Raw genomic sequence first — 25063 nt, forward strand, 5'->3', positions numbered from 1 at the left:
GTTCCAGTGCATGACCAGAGTTGAGGACCACCTTACTGAGAGCCTAGGAGAGTTAGATGACAAGAGCTCCCACTGAGATTTCACGTCATTTCTAAATCCTTATCCAGTCAGAGAAAAGGTAGGAGAAGACATGTCAGGAGCTCTGAAGAGGTCTTGCTTCAGGTCCAGAGTGATGTAGAAACCAGCAGACAGAGGACTTATTGAAACCCACTCCTACTACATTCCTGTACCCCAACCCAGGGAGGCCTGGGGTAGAAGCGCGTAATAGGTGCTCCATAAGTACTGGAAGCCCCATTTCTAGACAAACCAGGCACATACGGGCTTTATGGAAGCAGGAGAAGAATTAGTGGTTTGTTGGGGCTGGTAGAAAAAGGCCTTCATCCTGAGAAATACACATTTTCACAGAGTTTAGTTTGTATTTTTGCTTTTGTTTTCCTCATAGTTGGGAAAAGCAGTACTAAAGGCAGTTAATTGGCTTCGCATCTTGAGCAAGGAAATTTTTTTACCAAATATAATTCTTTTCCATTCACCTTCTGTAGGAAAAAATGTGGGATTCCACCAAGACCTACAGAGCTATAGGAAGGTGGACACGGGTAGGAAGAGAGGAGACAGATGGAGACTGGGTAGCAGGAGGTCGCCAGTTGCAAAGCATGTACAGGGATGTTAATTTTAAACTAATCTTTAATTACCTAATGAGCTTCTAGGAAATGATTCTGTCTCCCCAGGCTAAAAAACTGAAAAAACAGTTAAGGTGTGAGGCACAGAACAATGCCATCCTTCTTTGTCATCTTACCTATACATAAAATGTTTATGAATCGCATTCTACTTTGAGAATAATTACCACTGGATTATGCTTTAGTGGCAACACTACTAATGATTATAGCTGGTGTTTACTGAACATTTAATATCTGCTAGGCATTCTAGTAAGAATTTTACATGAACTGTCTCATTTTATTCTTAACACACCTGTTACTTCATCCTCATTTCACAGAATAGGTTATGTGGTTAAATCAGGGAATTCTAACCTGGGCTGTATGACTGTGGAGCCAATAAGCCTAACCATTAGTGTAAACTGCCTCATTTTGAGTGGGGTTACTTTAGTTATAATAGTCATTTTAAAACCATGCACACAACTAAAAAACTTTTCAAGACACACTTTTGGTTACAACTTTGTGTGCTGATAGAGATCTAGGTTAGATTGGGGTTGTTAATAGCAATCTAGGCCCTTGAAAAATTGTGCATGTGGCAGAAAGCTAAAGGTAGGTTTAAAACATTTATGTGAGAAATGCTTTGCAATGTGGACATTTAGCGGATAAAAATATGTTTAGTTTGCTAGAAAATAATTATGGGTCACCTTTAAAGAGTCTAAAACACACAGATGTCAGATTATATCTGTCACAACCTGTCAAAAATATTTTCTATCAGCCTAAAATTGTCCAGAGGTTGTTCCAAATCCACATAATCCTACAGAGTGCTAATGTTTACATGAGGATTTTTGCAACAGCAGATGTATGCGGAAACATACATGCTGTCTTGCAGCTCCCTACTGGTCCCCATCAGACTTGGCGGCAGGGAGTGAAGGTCAGGAATACTTTTTAGACTCTTGACATAGATTCAGTGCAGCCATTTTCACATGAAAGCAATTACGTAAGCGCTGTATCGCACTGATTACTTACCAGACTTTTGGAGCCCCATCTGCTCTTCCCTACTTAAGCGACTTAAAATGAAAAAACAAACAAACAAAAAAACAACTCCAGAAAAGAAGAGGCTTCTAGGACTTCACAATTAATACGCAAGGAGCTACTCAGTACTGTGTAAATAAAAGAGAAAGAAAATGAAGAGGAAATAAGCATGAGAGAATGAAAATCAAACCCTGAATGTGAGACTATGGCACAAAGAAGGAACGTCTTAAGACTGCTAATGGGTCCAAGGTTTGTTTTTTGAGGAATGGAAATATTCTAAAATTAGATTGTGGTGACACTGTACAACTTTGTGAATATATTAAACAGACATTGAATTGTACATTTAAAATGGGTGTGTTCTATGGTATGCAAATAATCTCAATAAAGCTGTTAAAAAAGAAGAGAGGAAGAAAATCTTTAAAAAAAAAACAACCCAGAAACCATGGAAAGGGTGAGTGAAAATCAACTCTGAAAAGAGACAATGGCCATTTCATACCAACAACATCTGCTCCAGCATACTTCAAGACACCCTTTTAAGGATGAGGGGATGGGTTATTTTTTTTTTTTTCCCAAATGGAGCCTGCTGTACTGAGTGGATTAAAAATATCCCTCTTAAATGGTCCTTTCCATTCTAGCATTAAGAACCTACTGATTTTCACTGGCATAGAATTTTGAGAAATAAATCCTAAGACAAAGTCAGAAACAATGCTAATGTGATATTTCTAACCTAAATATCAACAGGACACATGCTGAATGGCTCATAAGCCCTTAAGGAGGGTTGGATTTCATTCATATGTACAGGAATCAGTAATGGCTGTTTTGAAAAACAGAATCTAAATGGGTGATATTAAAAATGGGTAGTACTGGGCTTCCCTGGTGGCGCAGTGGTTGGGAGTCTGCCTGCCGATGCAGGGGACACGGGTTCGTGCCCTGGTCCAGGAGGATCCCACATGCCGCAGAGCGGCTAGGCCCGTGAGCCATGGACGCTGAGCCTGTGCGTCCGGAGCCTGTGCTCTGCAACAGGAGAGGCCGCGGCAGTGAGAGGCCCAAGTACCGCAAAAAAAAAAAAAAAAAAGGGGGGGGTAGTACTAACTACCAGAGCCACCTAATAAAGTTTTCTCCAACACATTCTTCTAAGAAGCTGAACCCTCACCCCAAACATCCTTCACCCAGGGGCCCTGACTGTTGAGAGTAGCTCCTTTTTCTAATTTACATAAGGATACTCCACAGGCTAGCAGTGATGCTGGTAACTGTTAAACAGGCAGAACCATAAAGCATAAGTCTAGAACACATAAATAGGACATCATTCCAAGTTTAAAATGTCTGGCATAAATGAATGTTCCTATATCTTGTACCTCCTTTTCTCCCCCCTATTTCAGAACCTCTTTTTCAATAGGTATGAAATAATCAATCAAAAAAGAGGGACCTTTAACCTCAGAGATAGCTAAATTTTCAAAACTTGTTTAGTCCCATTGCTGATCTCCCAGACAAACTGTTTCCAAATAGCTAATTACCCTGAAATAGCTCACTTCAATACATTAGGAAGGAAAGAGGCAGATTGGACTGAATTATTACACCTTATGAAATATTACTAATTGTGATATTAAATATTGTCAGAATCCAAAACAAATGTTCTTTCTTTTAACTCTAATTAAACTTGATTTCCAAGCTAATATTAATTTTTATATGTCAGCAAAATAAATATTTTTCTGACCAGTGGCAGACTTAGCAGAGAGCTAAATCTCAAGTACTTTCAATAAAGAGACTGAAAACACCCTCAGAGCCGACAATAACTTGGGTAATCAGAATTAACTGTCTGTCTACCAGTAAATGTTTTGTTCTCAATCCCTGCTGATAAAAGAAGTGATTTTTAGAATGCATTCAGATAGCTTTAAAAGTTTAAGTGAATATCTAAGACATGATTTTTCTATATTTTCCTCTCTATAACCAAATCTGATATGTATCTCAAATTTCCATTAAGGATTATAAGTTAGTCATTTGATTTTCTAAGATACAGATGACTTTTTTCTTTCATTTTCCTACAGACTTTTACATACAGTTCAATAAATGGTATTTACTATTTTACCCTTCTATATATTCCCTTTATATTTTATTTATATTGCATTGCACTGACTTAGATTTAGTTATTCCTCATGGAATTATGGGGTATTATTAGTGTATCTAAACGTAGATAATGAAACTGAAGTTCAGAGAGGTCACTACAGGCCCAGAGTCATGCAGATATTCAGATTTTTAGCACATGGTTTTTTTATTACTCTCACACACTTTAGTATGTCATGGTCACAGAGAAGGAACTACAGCTTATAATAATAAACTATATTTGCAAGGAGCTTATAGTGGCTATATATATATATATATATATATATATATATATATATATATTTGCTGGTTTGGTTGTTTTTGTTTTTACCCAGCATTCATTTATTCTTTGTTCATAAGGGTACGCTGAGATCTTCCACGTAGGTAAACAAGTACAGAGGCCTCAGCCAATCAGCATCTTCTAGCTACAGCAATTTAGTTCTAGGGGGAGCATGTGTATTCCACTTAGAGCCAATTAGATGCTGTTAGGTTTTTTTCCCTGGGGCTTCTGGGAAAAGGATCCTCACTCTTTCTCTGCATCATTTGTACTCCTTTCTGGGGAAAACCTGGGAGAGAATGGGGCCAGCTCAGAGGAAGTGAGGCTGAGAGGTAAAAAAGAAGAAATATGATCAAGGGGATACTCAGTTTTTTAAATAAACACTTATGAAGTGCTTATAAAGGGCCAGGCACAGTCTTAAGCACTTTACAAAAACAGCTTACTTAATCCTCTTAACAAACCTATAAGGTGGGTACTATTATAATCTTGATTTTATAATTGAGGAAATTGAGACACAGAGAAGTTAAGAAACTTGCCTAATGTCATTCAGCTAATAAATGAAGGAGGGCTTCCCTGGTGGCACAGTGGTTAAGAATCTGCCTGCCAATGCAGGGAACATGGGTTCGAGCCCTGGTCTGGGAAGATCCCACATGCTGGGGAGCAGCTAAGCCCATGTGCCACAACTGCTGAGCCTGCGCTCTAGAGCCTGTGAGCCACAACTACTGAGCCCACGTGCTACAACTACTGAAGCCCATGTGCCTAGAGCCCATGCTCCACAAGAAGAGAATGAGAAACCCTCACACTGCATCGAAGAGTAGCCCCTGCTCGCTGCAACTAGAGAAAGCCCACCCGCAGCAAAGAAGACCCAATGCAACCAAAAATAAATACATAAAATAAATTTATAAAATAAATAAATAAATAAATGAAAGAACAGGGATTTGGACCCAGGTGATCATGCTCCATCCCAGTGCTCTTAGCTACTATGCTAGAGACATACTGTGAGTGCTTAATTATATCAGTGGTAAGGTAATATATGTTTCACAATGGGTTCTCAAAGAAAAGAAGGAAAGAGGGAAGGAAGGAAGAAGGGAAGGGACATCCCTGATTTTTTGCATTTACCAATTCCCTTGGTGTAAATATTCTCAACATGGCTGATTTCAAGCTATTAACACGATATTATCTGGTTTGCAAAATTCCTGAAAAGTTAATAATCAAAGAGTTGGTACAAGCCAGTTGCTCTAGTACACCCCTGGAACTTACATCAAACCTCCCTTCCACAAGACTGCATTTTTATGAATCTGTAATGTTCCTTTTGGTTTAAGACTCTTGTGGTTGAGTTTTTGGTCTTTTGCAATATAAAGCATCCTAATTGATATCAAGTTCCACAGATGATGAAATGCTTTCATGGAAACTGCTCTTTGTCATCTTTGACTACCACAATCACCTCATGAGATAGACAAAACACTCATCAGTTTCTCCATCATAACTCAACAGAAACTGAGACTTTGAGGGGCTTATGAATTTGGACTATGTAGCACTGGCTACATAATTTGCCACACCCAGTGCAAAATGAAAATGTAGGGTCCATTATTCAAAAATCATTAAGAATTTCAAGATGACAGCAGAGCATGAAACTAAGTGCAGGGCCCCTCTAAGTATGGAGCCCTGTTTAACTGCCCACAATGAAGATGGCCCTGGGTCTTATGGGACTCCGCTGATAAATGTCAAAGGTGGTGTGTGAACTCAGATCTACAAGTCCCATAGCTCTTACACTCTATCACACTGCTTCCCTGCAAAATAAAGGATATGGAAATACTTTACCTATTTTCTATGTAGGATTTATTTAAATTATTAATGATGACTATATAGTATGTGGTTGATCAGTTTCAAGTAAACACATATACTTGATTCACTTAGAATCCTATGTTTCAAGAGCTATACATTAGGTCACAAGTATACCCAATCTTAATTTATTTACATTACATTTCCTTTAGGCAAAATTAAAAGAAATCTTACCGTAAACTTATTGTGAGCAACTTACATTGCACATTTTTTTCTTGTTTACTTTTCAAACAAAGCCAGAAAAAGAAAACAAATACTATTCCACATACCAGACTTTTAATCAATCTATCTGGTATACTGCCCCTGATGCCACCTTACAAACCCAACTGCCTTAATAGTCACAACTTAGACAACTCTAAATACCCTAGGGAGTTTTCTGAAAAAACAAGCAAACAAACAAACAAACAAAACCAAAAACAAACCCCACGTTTATCTCTGACTACAACATTTCAGAAATACCCCAGTTACTTTCTTCCTCCTGGAAAACCTGGGCCTAAGCCCAGCTGTTTACAATGCAATTACTATTTTCCAAAGTGCCAGGCTCACTCTAATGAGTTTTATTACTTAGATTTTCACATTCAAAAATCATAACCCATGACAATATTCGGTAATATATGACAATGGAGTAATGAAATGGGAAAGAATCTTTTATATAAGATAGCATTTAGAAGTTGTATTATGCAGTTTTATATAACATCTGGTTTCCACTACTCAATTTTTGGTGATTTTTTAAAGAAAGCAGAAAACTCATCCCAATAAGCAGCTGAATAATGCTTCAGATTTAATCTATGCAAACAAATAACAGATAGTTTACCATGAATTATAACCTAAAGGCAGAGGCTCAATGTAAATTTTGTTCTCAACATTTCTATTTACCTGTTGACTAATCTAGGCTATTTAATTTTCATTTTTGCTTGAGACATTAGAAGCCAAGAGAAAAAATATTCCAGTATGATTCCCTAGAAACATGGCAAAATGCTCCAAGTAAATAAATCAATACATTGATATGCTTTAAAAGTGATTTTCTAAAACATTATAAAATTATAATTCTTGTTAACGAGTAATGAAAATAAATATACCACCAAAGAGGGCAGGGATGTGTGTTTTATATTAGCACTGAAATGAAAGCATTTCAACCAGACATGATTTATCCTTTACCAACAGTAGTCCTACCTGCTCAGATCTGTCCTGGTGCTGGTATTGGTGCTGAGTAAAAGTATTACGGGAAGAAGCAATTTTGTCCTTCTCAAATTGTTTCTTCACTCTGGCCAAACCACCAGGCACTGTGCACATTTCTGATTCTTCCAGCATCTAAGACAAGAAAAAGGAAAGAAAAAGGAAATTTCAGCTTGACATCTTCTCAGGATGGGATTCTCAAGCTATTTTTAAAAAAATGGTTGATAATTATTGAGTGGTATATTAAAAAGATATTAACATACACAATTATTTCAGGAGGATCTTATTACAGAAAACCTTAATAAAAATAATTTCTCTATGTTGTTTTTTCCTGTATTAGTCTTTTGATATAAAGTCAGAAGGATCTTTAAAATATTGAGTTAATTTTCCTTATCTCAGATAGATTATGATGTCTAGAGATTAGATCTGTTAGAATGGATTTCTCTCATAATACACAGACTAGCAGAAATTAGAATAATGGATTCAATTTTAATCAACAATAAAGTTGTCATTAAAATTCCAAATGTCTATATAGGTAACACATTATTAAGAATATTAAAAAACATTTGACTAATTCCAAAATGTATTTAAATCATTAAGGATGAACAAAATAGCTTTCAAGCTATTTTGGGGAGCATATTTTTGTTAATATACAAAAATATTAATATTAGTAAAAATAACAACTACTTAATACATAGTGCTGAGTGATTTTCTATGTATTTACATATATTTTGTCACTTGATGCTTCTCCATGTTTTGTGAGATATGGTCATTTATGGTGGGGATGTCTAAGTTCAGAAGGATTCAGGTCTATCATTGGCATTTTACTAATGAGAAAGCCTATTCCAGTAGGTGTCATTTAGAACAACCTGAATAATTTTGAGGAGTCTTGTCAGATATTATGCCCCTGTGGGAAGTGCAGTAATTCGAAGGCTTTGGTTTTGATGATTCAGCACAGTCCCCAGCCTAGCGGGCACTCAAGCCCAGATGGGATGACAACTGTCAAGCAAACAGGCCCCAGGCCAGCCCACTTTCCTCTAAGATACATCCAGGTCCACCTGAAACTGGGAGGAGACTCAGTGACACTTCATGCACAGGAGGTCTCCTGAGGTCTGGCCTAGTCCTGACATAACTCTGGAAGCCTTGAGACCTGAGAGTAACTGAATGCCTGTGAGCTGAGGTTCCCATACCTTGGACTGTGGACTCTTGAGATCCTGAAATCTTTACCCAAATATGTAGTTCCTCAAACAAATACTAAAAATACAGCTACTAAATTGGGGTTTTCCAAACTCATAAATACTGGAGGTGAAATTAATATTCAGGATTATCTGAATTACTAGCAAATACTCAAGTGGTTGCTTTATCAAGTTCAACCTTTCCCTAGTTACAGGGACTGCCAAATATTTAAGAATATGCACATTGACTCTATGGAAAGAAAGGATACATTCTATCAAATTCTGCAACAAACTTCACATGTAAATCCTGGTCAATTACTGTCACTTGATACATGTTAAAGTCATTAGAAATTATGGCATCTCTTGAAATTTAAGATAAAGAAAGGGAAGGGTGTATTAAGGCTACAATATTTCTTTTACCCCCTCTGCCATTTAATTTACATAAATGGCCTTCTTCAATTGATCATATGCAGATAATACATAAATATTAAATTACAGAAATTAAGGCAAATTTTGTTAAGAAGAAACTTACTTTTTCCAACAACTATAAACAGTGTCCAAATGATGTGCAAATTAATCTGGTAAGCCTCATTAATTATGCTAACGAGTGGATACTTTACTAGTGTGTGCGTTTACACAAAAATATCAGTTCCTATACTGAACAGGTTGCCTCTTATCTACTAAATGAATTAAAAAACAGATATATCCTTTCATTTCTTTAGCACTGTGCTTTGGAATCAGATCATGTTACACAGGCAAAAATGCATACAGTTGATTATTTTTACTAGTAGTACAACCATGACTGCAACCCTCCTGATACTGCTCTCCGGCCTAAGGGAGAAAGTCCTTTGAGCTATAGTTAGTTAGTGGTGGTGATGAGGTCATCTTGTTCAGCTCAGCTTGGAAAGTTTACATATGTAAGATGGAAGTACTTACTCAAGGAGAAGCCTATGGCCATGAGCTGGAGTGATGTTTCTTTGCTCAGACTGAGATCACTTTGCCTTGTTTACCACCATGGACTAACATCCCAACTAATCCATGTAATTGTAAATGACCAGATAACTTAGATTGCTTTGTGTTGAACCTTTTTAAAAATGTTTATCCTTATTCTATGTTTCTTATTCATTTTTTTTTTTTTTCTTTTTGTGGTACGCGGGCCTCTCACTGTTGTGGCCTCTCCCGTTGCGGAGCACAGGCTCCGGACGCGCAGGCTCAGCAGCCATGGCTCACGGGCCCAGCTGCTCCGCGGCATGTGGGATCTTTCTGGACCGGGGCATGAACCCGTGTCCCCTGCATTTACAGGCGGACTCTCAACCACTGCGCCACCAGGGAAGCCCGTATGTTTCTTATTCTTGGACACAGAAACAAGATTTGGAATTTAATGGATATGCCGATAATTATTCTATTAACGAATTAATTTAAATACTTAATACAGAACCTACCTAATGTTATTTTAATAATAAGTTAATTTAAATACATAACACTGAAGCCTAGGTCAGTATATTCCATACAGAATCAGCAATTTCCTTTACAAAGAACTGATCTTGGTTTGTAGGGCATAATAGAAATAACAATCTGGGGAGTTGGACAGACAGTAATTCTAATCCCAGTTGTGACACTTAAAACCTTGGGCTAGAGTTCCTGAACCTCAGTTTTCTTTCCTATGAACTGGGAATAGCAATATATTTCTCACAGATTTCTTGCAAGTGTTAAAAAAGATAAAGGAAATAAAACTGCACAGTACAGAACCTGTTATTTTGTTGCCTAACAAATGTTATTTCTCCTTTCTCCTCTAGGGGGCTTCTGAGGACCGATGCCTTTTCACAGGCAGGCCTTTCGTTTAGGTTCAACAAAATGCCATCTGCCTGAGTCTAGGACAAAGAACAAACTGATCTAGGACAAAGAGAAACTAATCTAGGACAAAGAGTAACTACTTCAATGTGACTGAAATATAATGGATTCAGTTTGGGGCCAAATCAGTGACTTCCAAATTTTGCACATAAAATATTTGGTTTATTTGTATAGATAGAAATTTGGTTATAAGCAGTTTCCATGATTTTTTGATTGAACAAACATTTGATGCAACTGATCAAATAAGGCAGTTATTCTGCTTTACTTTAGATATTTATCAGGATTTCTCTGAGACAATATGTGTGCTCATTTTTCTCAAAGTATTAGCTTAGGGCCAAACCAAACAGTAGGGCACTTTTTTTGGACCAAAGATGCTTTCTTATATAAGAGGAGGCAGTTGAATATAGTTAAAAGAGTACTAGAGTCAAGAGACTGGAATCTAGTCTGGCTTTGTCCCTGTCTAATTGCATGATCTACCATAAATCACTGCCCCTCAATTTGTGTCTGTAAATGGGCAGGAAAGAGAAGGATTATTAAATTCCTTATATGTAGAATTTCTTCCGAATAGCATTAAAATTTAAAATTTTTATATTAAATAGTGAGATAATTTAGTTTCCTTATGTGCCCAATTTAAATATTCTCTTTTTAGTACACTATAAATACGAATCATGCCTTATACAGATTTGTTTTATGGTATATTCTCCTAGTGTTTAGCAAGATAAAAGTCTTCCTAGATAAAAGATTGCTTACTAAACAACCAGTCTTCAACTAGGTATTTTCAAAGTCAGCTTGTTTCACCAAGAATCATGTTTCCAATTTAGAATACTAATTTGTAGTAAAGTTCCTTAATGATCCAGCAGGGGGTGCTATGTAAGAAGACTGGCAGGAGGCGCTGGAGGGATACTATTTGTTTTGGAAGTGATGACGTTACTTATGTCATTTCTGTACATTCATTCAAAATCTATGGTGCGCCTGAAATGTATTTCAATAACTATGTAAAAACTTAAATGTCATCTAGAATTGCAACATTGTTAATGAGTTTGGCACAGTCATTCTTGTCTCTGAATGATTTGTAAAGAAAAATGTTCAGAGTAGCTATTTTAGAATACCAGGCTTCTTGGCTATTCTCTCTCTCTCTTTCTCTTTTGGTTAAATGAACAACGTTGCTAACTTGGAGATTATAATTATAAAAGAATATCCTTATATTCCATTAAGCTATAAAGCTGCTACTGATAAAATGACATCAAATCCTGTGGATTGAAGGCCACAGAATATGGAACCCAACAAATTCTTTTGAATATGACTTTATTATGCATTTGCTCTAAAAACTGGTGGTCTTACTGAATCCTGCTGTTTTCTGTAATCATAATTGGTTTAGCAGAGTCTCTACATTGCTAATCTCCCTCATTTCTATGTTGATTAAGCTACTTCTAATGGATTTAGGGCATACAGAGAAATGATAAAGGCAAAAGAAATTATACTGCCAGTGAATTTATATGAACTATACATGAGACCAAGGAGGGCAGCATGCAGACCCACATTATTAAGATCTGAAATTAATTCCCAACATTCCCAAGGAGAATAGCTATAGGTTAAATGACAATTATGGCAGTAGTAACACATTTATACAGTGCCTTATGGCTTACACGTAAATTATCTCTTTTACTCTTCATGGAGACCCTCCGCAGTAGATGTTTTTTTCCCATTTTTCAGTTAAGGAAACTGAAGTTCAGAGAAGGGTTAAGACAGTAGCTCAAGTTCACACAACTAATAAGTGGCAGAGCTGAAGCTTAATTTCAGATACTCTGGATTTGATACACACCATTTCTGTGTTTTTTTTACTTTATCCCATTGTCCAGTAGTATTCTTATATTGCAATGTAAAGGAGGCATGTGAAAGGCAAACAAGCAGCCTGCCTAATGCAGAAGCACTAGAAGCAGCTTACGTTGGCGGAGAAGCTGCGGCAGTCACCCTTGGAAACAGCTGCCTGGTACCTCGCCATCCGCTCCTTCAAGGACACCACCTCCTGGAGGTCTGACACACCCTCTCTCTGCGCAGCACTGTCTTCTGCAAATCCACTCGCAGGCTTACGAGGGCCAGCAGTCACTGAAAACAAATGTAGCATCGTTTCAGGTTTTGAAAAGAAAATAGCATCATCTTAGGAACAGTGAAGGCACTTAAAACATCTGGTCTCGGAAAACAGACTGTAACATTCCATGGTATTTTCCATGTTTCATGGTCACCCTCTTTTTTTCAAGCTTTCAAGCAAAGCTACAAAATGCCTACACAGAAGCATATGCTTATGCAAACAGTAAAAGAAAATATTGTCCCCATTCCTACTCCTGCAATTATTCTGATAAACAATAGGTATTTATTAAGAGATACATAATGTTAATGAACATTTCCTGAAGCATTATGTGTTGGAGTTATGCTAAATGCTATAAAAGCATCATCTCATTTACTTCTCTAACATCCTCATGAGGTAGGTTCTATTATTTTCTAAAATTTATAGATAAAGAAAATGGAGAGTCAGAGTAGTTAAAAAACTTTCCCATGATCACACAATTAGTAAGTGTCCAATTTGGTGGGTTGACTAAATCTTTGGCAAGTCTAAAAATTGCTCTTTGCTTCTCGCCCTACCCTTCAACCCTCAAGGAGATAAATCTAAAATATGTGAATGCTATGAGAATTACAGACTGTGGATTTTTTTCCTTTTATTCCATAGAGGCATGTGTAACATAAGAAAGAAATAATAGTTCCATTAAGAAAAAGCTTTGTCAGTTGTTCCAGAGCATCCTATATTTTCCCATGTAAGCCATCTATCTGACAAAAATACAGGGTATTAGGAATTACATACTTGCAAACAGAGCAAAAGACTGATTGCATGATCACAGAATAACAGTTGTTAGAAACAGAAATGTCTTAGAGATGATACAGTCTCACATAGTCTAACCAACTCCTTTTAGGCATAAGGAAACATGTCTAACTATTTCCTTATGTGAAAGAAACCTAAGGATCCTCCCTGGTTAATGTGATGGTTATTTAGATATAGGTGCCAGAGTCGGTTCCAAAACTAGTTTTTTTTTATTTTATCCAGTGTTCTTTGCTGTTATCACTCTGCTTGTTGGTTTACTATTCACTCTTAAAGAATTGTAATTACAAAATCATTTCAAGGGCTCCTTCTGGGACCAACCAGTATATGGTGTGTGTGTATATATGTGTGCATGTGTGAGTTTTGATATGTTTATCACTCATTCATACACCCCCTGCCTTTCATCTTAGGGCTGGTAGTTTTTTGGACTCACAGGGTTAGCAGTCTTTGGTATACTTTATTATTTGAATCGGTTTGACTTAATTACAATGAACCAAGTCCCAGACAACCTCAGGTAACAGACAACCACCAAGCTGTTCCTTCCCTGCCCTGTTCTCCCTACCTTCTTACCCAGTCCCTACACTGAACCATCTTATTACATTGTTTGTTCTTTCTATTAGCTTCTCCAAGATTTCTGTACACAACAGCAGTTGAGAACAACTACTGCGACCCAGGAAAAATTAAAAATCGTTTGTTTTTTGACTCTCTGAGTATTTGCTTTTCCTTAAGGACTTCTTATTCAGTTAAAATTTTCATTTATTTTAATAAAATTTGAAAATATATTTAAAATTTGTTAATATTTATTTTTTATGTTTCATTTCACACAGTATTGAAAGAAAAAAATATAAAGAAATAAGACATTGTATCATATGAATACTGTGATTGTAGAAACTGATATGTTCACAATAAATGTCAGTTAGTTTTTAAAATTCAGCTGTCTTCCAAAACCTCATATCCACACAAATGTATACTCCTCCAGTTGATCCTGATAAAAAGAGATTCCCACCAACTACTGAAAGTCTTTCACATGCTGAAGAAAATATATCTTTATTTTCCTCTCTGGATTATCTATTTGCACAGATGAATTCCATTTATGTTCAGCTGTACTCTTCTTACTTTGTTGTAAATGGTCACTATATAAATTTTATTGAACATGAACCACTGAAGTTTTTCCACATTAAGATATAAATTTCATTTTGCACATTATTAATTAAAGATGTTATTCTTTTATTAATCTTAACAGAAAGTCAGCAGTTTATTTTTGCAAAAATTTACAGAGAGTATTTACTTTCGAAATATTTCCAAATGATTTTTATCATTTTCATCCTACTGGGAAATGCCTAAGATTAATGGTCAGGAAATCAGTTGCCTGAGTATTAAGAGATTTGGATTCCATTGCCTTGTAGTCTTTTATTCTGATCACAGAAAAAAACATTACATCTTTGTCTCTCTTTTTCTCACTCTCTCTCCTTCTCTTTTTCCCATCAGTAACTTTGCCTACACAGGTAGGGTCATGGAATAGAAAACCAACCTTCAGCTAACAAACTGTGTCCATGTTGTTTCTTAACCTCCTAAGTCAGTGTCTTTCAATTTCCTCATCTGAAAAACAAGGTGATGTTTCCTGACTAGTATACTATAAGGCAGTGCACCTATCTGTTCCTATCTTGATGCTGATGACACCTGATGTAAATTTGTAGGGTTGATAAGACAGTTCCTTACTTAGGGACTTAGGGGTGTGTGGGGAAGAAGACAGGAACTTTGGTCGCCTGACCTCACAATGTGTTATTTCAGAAGACTTGGATGCAACTGAGATTGGAAACAGTGTTTAATGAGTTTAGGGTAACTTTAAAGAGAAAGGTAACACAGAAGAACAAGTTGGGTGTAAGACAGACTCAAGGACGCATTGTACAACATGGGGAATATAGTCAATATTTTGTAATAACTGTAAATGGAAAGTAATATTTAAAATTTATATAAAAAATTTTAAAAAGCAAATAACTGACTGAAAAAATGATGCTACTGTCATCAATAAATAAGTCTATAGAATAAAGTAAAAAGTACTTTGACCTCTTTATTTCACTAAGAGAACACTTGCTAATATCTGAGTTGTGAAGCTGATATTTGCTCTGTCTGATTTACAATATAGGTGTAAGCAGATGTGTGTCTGATTTCCTAGCCGTGGTGAAATCAGAAGAAAGGAAAGTTATCAAAGGTGAGAAGAGAACTAAGGGTATTGAAGGTTTCTTAGAAGAATTAAAATACACATTGAAGGCAGTTAATAGAGTAATATATGCTGCAGAAGAGAAAAACCAATAACATACTAACAACAATGTGAAAGAAGACGACAAAGATAGAGAGCAGACAGCAAAATTCAAACTAGAAGATAACAGCATTTCCGTGGGAGGGAGGGAGAGTGGGCAGAACAAATGAAATACAATAGAAGAAATTTTTGTTGAAGATGAAATTTGGGCATAGATTTAAAGTATTTACCATAATATAGGAATAAACTTAATTTAAAAACACCAATATATCAGCAAATCCTAGTAAAACATTTCAGAATCAAGGAAAAAGAAAAGTTCTACATTTACCCAGACACATGAAGAGTTTCTGTGATGAAGAAACAAAATTCAGAAATCCTGAGGTATCTTCTTTATAACACTGAACACTAAAAGCAGTTAGAGAACTGATTACTTGTTACTGAAATTTTAGTTTTGAGGACTACTCTATGTGAATTCAAGTTGTTACTCATGTGAGAAGTCAACAAAAAGCCAAACACAGTCCATTTAACAAAAGTCAGCCAAAAAAGAAAACAAAGAGCCTTAACAAAGAAAACCAAATGTAATAGTGTAAAACCAAATGTAAATAAACACGGGTCAAACTTCACTCTAAAAGACAAAGACAAATAAATCCAACCATATGCCACCTGCAAGACACAAAATTTAAAAAGAAAATATTGGCCAAGAAATTGTAAGGGAAAAATGAATGAAGAGAAGTTATCATGACTATATTCCTTTCATGCAAAGTAGTATTAAAGACAAAATATGTTAAATGAAATAGAGAGCTATTCTGTAGATAGAAGATGCTGTCCCACTATGAAATTGTAACAACGATGTGACTCTACATGCTGACTAGCATAGTACAGAAACATATAAAGAGCATCTGTAACAAGAAGAAGAATTTTATGGGACTGTAGTTGCTGTGGATGACTTTAACTTTCTTCCATCTTTGCCATATGAAACTTCAAAAATAAATTATTTGAATTATATAATTAATAAGATTTATTTTAATATACTTATTCATTATTATTAAATAAATATTGATTATCTACAGTAAGCATAAGACACATTCACTATGCTCCAGAGATTTCAGTCTAGTTGGCAAGAGAAACAGGCAATTATAGCCCAAGGAGTTTATGGTTTTGCACCAGGTGAGTTGGGAGCCTATGGGGGAGAACCTAATCCACCTCGGTGTGTTAGTGAGCTAGGTGTCTGGAAGGCATCCTGCGAAGTGGAACATTTGCACTGAAACACGAAGGAGTTGGCCATGTGACTATGTGGAAGAGAGAACAATGCAGAAATGGGAGGAAACAGCAGAATTACCAAAAAATCATGTTGGGAAAAGTAGGTAATGATTTGAGGAAAACATTCAGAGTTCCTCACCACACTGCATATTACACACGGAGTATTAGATAAGGACTTAAATGCTTTTTTTTTTTTTTTTTTTTTGCGGTAGGCGGGCCTCTCACTGTTGTGGCCTCTCCCCTTGCAGAGCACAGGCTCCGGACGCGCAGGCTCAGCAGCCATGGCTCACGGGCCCAGCCGCTCCGCGGCATGTGGGATCTTCCCAGACCGGGGCACGAACCCGTGTCCCCTGCATCGGCAGGCGGACTCTCAACCACTGCGCCACCAGGGAAGCCCTTAAATGCTTTTTTAAATGATGAAAAATTCTTAGAGAGATATAAGTAATTCATAAAATGATTTTAGTTGGACTTTCTAAGCATGAAAATTCAAAGTGAAAAAATCTTTCAAAAAATTTATACGGCAAAAGGAGAATGGAAAAGGGACAATTATAATAAATAGGTTGAAGTGTTAATTTTCTGTAAAGAATATTGGTTGGAAAAAAAACTAACGTTATTGAAAAGACAGATAAAGGACTTAAAAGAATGATTCACAAGTAAAAAAATAATAGCAAATATGTATAAAGTGCTTTCTATGTGTCAGACTAGCTAGTCTTTTTAATGGTCTCAACCACCCTATGAAGTAGAGACTATATTTATTTTTAATCTCCATTTTACAGATAAGGAAACAGAGACATAGAAAAGATTGTAAAACTTGCTCAAGATCATGTGGCTGGTGAGCTTCAGAGCTGGAAGGGAAGCTAGACAGTCTGGCTCCAGGTTCTGTGACTTAAGTACAATTCTATGCTACATCTCAAGAAGTACAAGAGTCCAAAAACCAAAAGACAAACCCATACAATCACTTGCCCAAGGAAACAGATGAAGGAAAATTCAAACAACAAAAAGATGCCTTTTTTGTTGTTAACTGACTCATTGCCTGTGCAATAAAATATATACAATAAACAAATAGTCCTATAACTAATCCAATGTATAAGTATGACTCAAAAGAAATTGTAAGATTCAATAGTAATTTGAACTCTCCAGCAGAAAAATGAGAATTTAATGATTTTTTTCTTGGAAATTTTCTAAAATCAATTCGAGAAGCCTTTATTTAGTCCAAACTAAAAGCCAGGCAGAGAATGAGCTGGGGTGTCACATGGAAGCCCACAAAGCTGATGCAAATATAGATGCCAGCTTCAAGGAGGCAAGCGTACTTTTGGTGACATATCAATAGCCTTGCTATTATATTCTGGATGCATTATAAAGAAGTCAACTGCTTTGAACTCAGAAAATTGATTGAGAACTAAATTGGGAGAATGACGAACTAAATTCTATCAAATCTAAATATATGATCTACAACCCAGCTCGGATTTGTGTACAGCATATCATACCGATGGACATACCATAGACTCAGAGACATTAGCATGAATAAACTTTCTATAATTTATAAAATTTGCATATCCCTCAGCTAATAATAAAATTCATCTCTTTTAAACATTCAGAATGCTGCTGCCAAGTCAAATTTGTAATCAATTTGAGTTTTATATATTTTACCCTCATTTGAATATTATAAAGCCAAGAAACGGAGAATAAAATGAAAGAGCAAGTGTATAGCACAATCTTGCACTAATTTACAGTTTTTAAAAAACATGGAGAGGAAGGGCAAAGAGTAAAATGAGTGGAAGTGTATGCCATGATGGCATGAAAGCTATACTGTGCCGTCCCTCCAGCATACGAACCCAGTGAATCAGATTCCATCTTTTAAACTAACCTCCTTATGGTCCCACTCCCCCAAAATGCATTGTGTTGTGTGTACTACTGTCACCTTCCCCAAAATCCATCCATTCATCTGATTAGCATGATTTATACATTAACAAAAACAGATCATCTCTCAGGGTAATAAAAAGGATTAGTTCTTGCCTCCTTACTAAATCTTCCATAACCACTATTCTCCTAATTCACCGGGTACTGGAAGAGATCCTATACATCCAGTTGCCTGACAGAGGAAAATGACAAGATTTAGCAATGTGGTAAACAAAATATTGGTCCTCCAAAGATGTGCACACCCTTATTTCCAGAATTTGTGAATACGCTACATTACATGGCAAAAGGGACTTTGCAGATGTGATTAAGTTAAGGATTTTGAGATGGGGAGATTATCCTGGATTGTCCAGGTGGGTTCAATGTAGTCACAAGGGTTCTTATAAGTGAAAGAGGGGCAGGAGAGTCAGAATCAGAAAGGAGAGGTAATGACAGAAGGAGAGAGAGAGGGAAGAAGAAGAAGAAGAAAAAGAAGAAGGAGAAGGAGAAGGAGAAGAGGGGGAGGGGGAGGGAGAAGAAGAGGGAGAGGAAGAAAAAGAAAGAGAGTGAGAGAGAGAGAGATGCACTGCAGAATCTAAACTACTGGCTTTGAAAGTGGAGGAAAGGTCCCATGAGTCTAGGAATGTAGGTAGATTCTAAAAGCTGGAAAAGGCAAGGAAGGAAACAGGCAACCTCCCTCATAGAGCTTTTAGGAGGAGTGGGGCCCCAGCCAACAGCTTGATTTTGACCCAGCAAAACTCATTTTGGATTTTGGATCTCCAGAACTATAATATAATGGATTTGTGCTATTATAAGCCCAATTGTTTGTGCTTACAATTGTTTGACGTAATTTGTTACAACAGCAACAGGAAACTAATACAAGCATCCACTGTACATACACATACACCTGACCAAGTCAGAAATCACTACACAGTAAATTCTTCTTAAGGCATATTTCAGTTCTAGCTCCCCCTAATCTCACAGATTCATATACACAAACCACCCTGTGATGGAAACATCTTTGAATTTCTTTACACCCCAAAGAATAAATGTCCACCTACTTATAGATAAGACTCAGCATAAATGTCCATTTAGATAGTAATCTCTGTGAGTAACAGAACTGCCATTTCTAATTGTAGTAAGTTTTTCTTATATAGACTTGTCTTCTGTTTTCTGCAGCCCCTATCATCTCACAAGAAGTGCTTCTGGTACGAGAGCAGTTATAAATGTACAGAAGTTAGACAGAAATCAAATAATCATTAGTAGGTTAATATTGTTAGTTTGGGCATATTTGAAAATTCAATCATATTGCTATTAAATTAATTAATTGCTTAGTTTAGTTAAGGAATTGGCCAGTTAAAAAATCAATAATTGAATAAAATGACTTAAATTCCTTTGAAATAGTCAAATAAATTAAAACTATTAAATGCTTATAGATGATGCATATTTTTACAATGTAAGTCTCTTGTTAGACACTTCCCTAGCACAATCAGACTTATGTTGCATTATAACGGTGATAACTATCTGTTAATGAGTATCAATTACGCATTAATCATTTTACATGTATTCTTACACATCTACATTTTACATCTAATTCTTATAACAACTATATCTGATGGGTGGTATTATTTCCAGTTTACTGTGGTGAAAGTAACACTTAAAAAGGTAAAAATCATATAGTAAGTGGCTCAGCTTGGAATTAAGTCCAGGTATTTCTGAGTACAAGGTTATTTAACTCTACACAGTCTCTTATGTAAGTATTTTTCATTAAAATATAACATTATAAAGTAAATTTTAAATTAAGGGTATGAATTCTCCTTTCTGTTTCCTAAACACTTACACACAAATCCTTTATTTCAGTGTATCTAGGGATAAATCAAAGGGAAACCAATAAGTTGAATTTCTATGTCTCTAAGTGAATCCTTTTTTTGTCCTTATAAGCTTGAGTTTAGAATTAGAAATCAAAGCAACTTTTTCAGTTATATTTCTTTGGTCACTATAGAGATCAAACTTGAGATGGGGTTAGGTATTGATTCAAGCCAGCAGGGAGAGAGACAAACTTTACTATAAGGGAAGGAAAATGTGAAGCAAGGTCCACTGTTCGGATTTCTATTGATTTGTTTTGCCTCAAGGCATGGGAGGTGGTGGCATGCTTCCATCAAAGTTTCCTCTTGTTTAAATCTGCATCCCAGGTATACAATAAGAGTATTTGATAAACTCTCCTCTTAAGGCTTTAGGCATACATTCAGTAAACATCTACTACTCATCTGCTGTTGACCAAGCACAGTGCTCAGGGCAGGGCACAAATTACTCACCATTGTGTTTAGTCCTGCTCTACCTGAAAAGAGAGGGAAGGAAAAACACCAGAGAGATCCTCAAGAAATACAGTATTCTAAGTGTTAATCTGGCCTTATCTCTAAGAACAGAAATACAACAGGTTGCACCATTTCGACATGCTGATTTAGGAATAAAAAATTTCCCAGATAGCTGGCCCTGCTAAGGGAGTTACATTTTCTGAAGACATACCAAATGGAGTCCTCCTTAGGTGGGGAATCTTGAGGAACTTGGTAGCACACACTCCACATCCCCATCCCCAAAATCACATTTATTTATACTGAGATGAAACTGAATTAAAATAGATCAAGACCAATCAGATTTGATGGGGTTGAAAAGTCCCTCACATGTATCCTCACAGTGGATCAATTTCTCTTCAGATTTTTCCCCACTTAATCTAGGCAGTGAGTAGCTCCCTCTGCTGTGCTCTCCCAACATTTAAAAATTACACTTCTGTCTGTATTACTTGTTACTTTTTAGTGTATCATTGAATCTCTCTGTCTTCCCTTCTTCTCTCACCTTTCACCCACATGCACGCTCCTCCAGCACAGGGTTAAGTTCATTTAGGAAACCTGTTTTACGCTGGGTTCTGTCTTGGTTTCATCTGCAGCAGGCAGACCCACAGGGACATTGACCATCTACTCTGGACACAGAAGCCCAATATTTATTCTATCTCTGACACTTACTTTTGACCTTAAGCAAATTTCTTAACCTCTCGAAGTCTCCTTCTTCTTAGCTATAACATGAGAATGATACCAGAATCTGATTGCCTGTGAGGACTGAAGGAGATCTTATTAAAGTAAGGGGTTTTACATAGTATCTTGCACATAGTAAATAATATATGCTCACTAACTTCCAGTCACCTTAGGTGTTATTATATATCCTAGGTATTATTTTCCAGATAATCTGACATGATACAAGTCTGAGATAATAAAAGTTATGAAATTTTCCCAAATCTCAAAGCTAGTAAGTAGAAAGGATAGGACTTGACTCTGGTCCATATGAATCTAAAGACTATAATGATATTCCATTCCTCTTTATAAGCCAAGTATCTGCCATGTTGCTTGAAACAAGGAGAACACAATAGATTATGAAAGAATAGATAATTACAGTAAGAGATTAGGGCAAGGAAGTTGGCACAGTTCTGCTCATATGGCCATAGGAATGGAGAAAATATATATAAAAGAGAAGAATGTCAATGTATATGATATCAAAGTGTTAGTCTATCTGTGTTTTTGGCACTAGTTAATGAGCTACTAATTTTTCACCAGCAAAGAAGAGGGCAGTCCCCTCAAAATGTAAAGTTCATGAAAATCACCCTAGTATGGCCCACTATAGGGACAGATCTGCTCCTTTTCTTCCTGCGATGGCTCCTCATGTTTTCCCCTGCTCTCCGTTTTTTAGGTAAAATCATGACACCATGACTCAAAGTTATTCACATTTTTCATTTTCCTATAGGGTCTCTGAACAGTAGGCTTAGCACAATGAACCCTGGCCTGGACCAGTCAGGCGGGGATGACTGGGCCGCTCCCTAAGTCTCTGATGCCCTTGTCACCACCCACCAAAGGCAAAGAAGAGAAGGATCCTGGATCCCTCACTTATGATCCATTCCACGGTTGCTCTACTAAGTACCTGTGCATTGCTAGGCACCTCTGTACCCCTACTAAGAACCTTATTTACGTGTTTGATAACTGCTAAAGGAAGAGGTGTTTTAATATCTGGTTAGTTTGAATATAGGTATTCTTTCTATTTAATCTGTGTATTCCTTCTGTTTAAATTGATTTCCATCCCTTTTTTCCTAAAGTCTCTGTTCTAGAAAATCTTCAAAGTTGGTATCATTCTACATTATTCACCTCTCCCTAAGTTGTTACCTCTTTGATATAACTTCTTTTTCTCACTCATTATTTCCTAATATACTTTTTTTTATTCCTACTGATTACTAGCTTAGAATTTGTCTTTCCCTAAAATAATCGACTTTTGCTTCTCATAGGCTTTTAAAAAATCCATACGAAGTTAGTTCATGTGTACTGAACTGTTTCGTTTAGTTCTAAGTATGCTGTTGTCACTAAACAGATCAAAAATAAACAACAGTAATAAAATGCAGATGAACATTTAATAATTTGCAGCTTTGAAAAACATCTTCCCGGCATCCCTACCTTTAAATTGTTTGAGCATGGGCAGGGTAGGAAGGTTACTTAGTTATTATTACCTTAAATAAGTTCTATGCTAGCTGCAGCCTGGAAAAGCCAGACATTTCCAGATCCATTTTTAGGAATTCCTCAATTCTTCATCCTCTTTCCGACTTGCACCTCTCCATTAAGGTTAGCATCTGAGATTTATTCTGACAAAGGATATTAAAAGAAAGCAAATCACTAACTCTGACTCTCAATGACTTAGACAATTAATGCTGTGGCAGCTTCCCTCTTACTAATCATTCTTTTCCTTCGAATAATAAAATGTATTTAATTCAGTCCACCTTTTGTCTTAGAGAAATTCGGTCTTCAAATTTACACAAACTCTTTTCAATGACCTTAAGTAAGTCTTTGTTTAGTCTTTGTTTAAAATGCTTCCTCTGCCTAAGTCCACAAATAATAGCATACTTTGATATGGTTTTCTTTTGAACTTAATGGCTAATAGACTTGATCAAAGAAAGGAAAGCACACTAATTCCATATACTTTCTTTACTGAACATTATCTGGAAAAGCTAAGCAATCAAGGAGAAAAGTGAAAATGCTTAAATAATGCAACATTTTACTTGCTGAATAAAAGATGCCTTTGGAAGTAAATTCACTCTTTCAGAGCAGTGATGTACTTAGAAAAATTCTACCTAAAGAAATAAACACTTTGCAAACGATGTGATATTCAATCATTTAAATGTTTCCTGGGTAGGAAGATAAAACTGTGAATGTTAAGCAGAAATATTAAGAACCTGTTTTTCTTACCAAAGCTCTGGTTCTTCTAACATGCTCTAAAATGAAAGGTAATCAGCACTTGTCAAATGTTTGTACTGTCACAACTCCTTTCTGATTATTGTCCCCTGTAATTGCAGGGGACACTAGATAGTGCTGTATACATTTTGAACAGTCTTTTAAATTTCGTACAAGGATATTTATAAATTAAAGCTATAATGATTTTCATATATCAAAACTTTGAATTAGCCAGGTGCTGGGTTATTCTCCCTGTCATCATTAACATGACTTAAATATCCTCTGCATATCAACACAGACTGTAATTTCAAAAGAAAGAGATGATGTCAGTTTCCTAATGATATACTGGTCCTAAGAACTGTCCAAAGAGTGGAAGTAATTTAATAGTCTTCCCTGCTTAAGATACACGTGGGATACATAGTTAGTCTCATCATCCCTTAATTTATTTATAGTTACTTATCTTAAAACATTTGGCATTGGCATTTGTTTCTTTTCCCTCAGATACAAAACCTAATCCTGTAAGTGCCCCGTAAGTGGAGGAACTCAGTTTATGCTGCTTATTTCACTCCTGTTTTTAGAGGGTGTAGTGTAAAAATCAGTCTTTAAATGTTATTCAGATTGAAACTTGCTCTTTTCCATGCACGTTAAGACAGTAATATCTGTGAACAACAAAGAATTTAATTAAAACTTGCAAACAAAATTTTCCTAGACCAATGGTATTTAAATTCAAGTGTAGTGGAAGGTGAGAGGAGGAAAGTTGTGGGGAGTGAAATGTAAGAAGCAATTAAAAACTATATATTGGGCTTCTTTGTAAAATTCCATATGAAGCTAGGCTTTCACGGCTTTAAAATAGAATCACTTTCCAAGACTACTCCCTTTAGGTACGGAAAGCTTTAGGCGGATGGACAAATCACTTCATCTTAGTGTGACCTCCTACTGTTTTAGGACAACTTACCTAAAAGGGAACTCAGACTCTAAAGTTAAGCATCTCCTTGTTTGTTTGTTTGTTTGTTTGTTGTTTTGTTTTTTTTTGCGGTACGCGGGCCTCTCACTGTTGTGGTCTCTCCCGTTGCGGAGCACAGGCTCCGGACGCGCAGGCTCAGTGGCCATGGCTCACGGGCCCAGCCGCTCCGCGGCATGTGGGATCTTCCCGGACCGGGGCACGAATCTGTGTCTCCTGCATCGGCAGGCGGACTCCCGACCACTGTGCCACCGGGGAAGCCAGCCTTATTCGTTTTTAAAGATTATTTAAAAAATTTAGACACCTAACTACAACTACAGGTTATCAACCACTAGCCGGGAACTCAGCATCAGTCTCCATCTCTTAAATCTTCTAGTAGCCTGCATAACTGTGTCCACCATGATTTCAAAGAATCTCTTAGTTTCATCAGTTTACAAAATGGCAACACCC

The 25063-nt window shown here is 36.5% G+C and overlaps 1 protein-coding gene across 2 annotated transcripts in view; it reads right to left on the minus strand.

Moving 5' to 3' along the window:
* Positions 1-25063, minus strand: part of XIRP2 (xin actin binding repeat containing 2) — a gene marked incomplete at both ends in the record, with an annotated part of 304793 nt that overhangs the window by 40561 nt on the left and 239169 nt on the right. For both annotated transcript variants that reach the window (XM_081242071.1, XM_081242070.1), the window contains 2 exons: positions 7075-7212; positions 12049-12209. In XM_081242071.1, the coding sequence (XP_081098197.1) occupies positions 7075-7212; positions 12049-12209 (299 nt within the window). The remainder of the gene's footprint in view (positions 1-7074; positions 7213-12048; positions 12210-25063) is intronic.

Source organism: Mesoplodon bidens, assembly GCF_964165515.1.
Source record: "Mesoplodon bidens genome assembly, chromosome: 8".
Taxonomy (NCBI): domain Eukaryota; kingdom Metazoa; phylum Chordata; class Mammalia; order Artiodactyla; family Ziphiidae; genus Mesoplodon; species Mesoplodon bidens.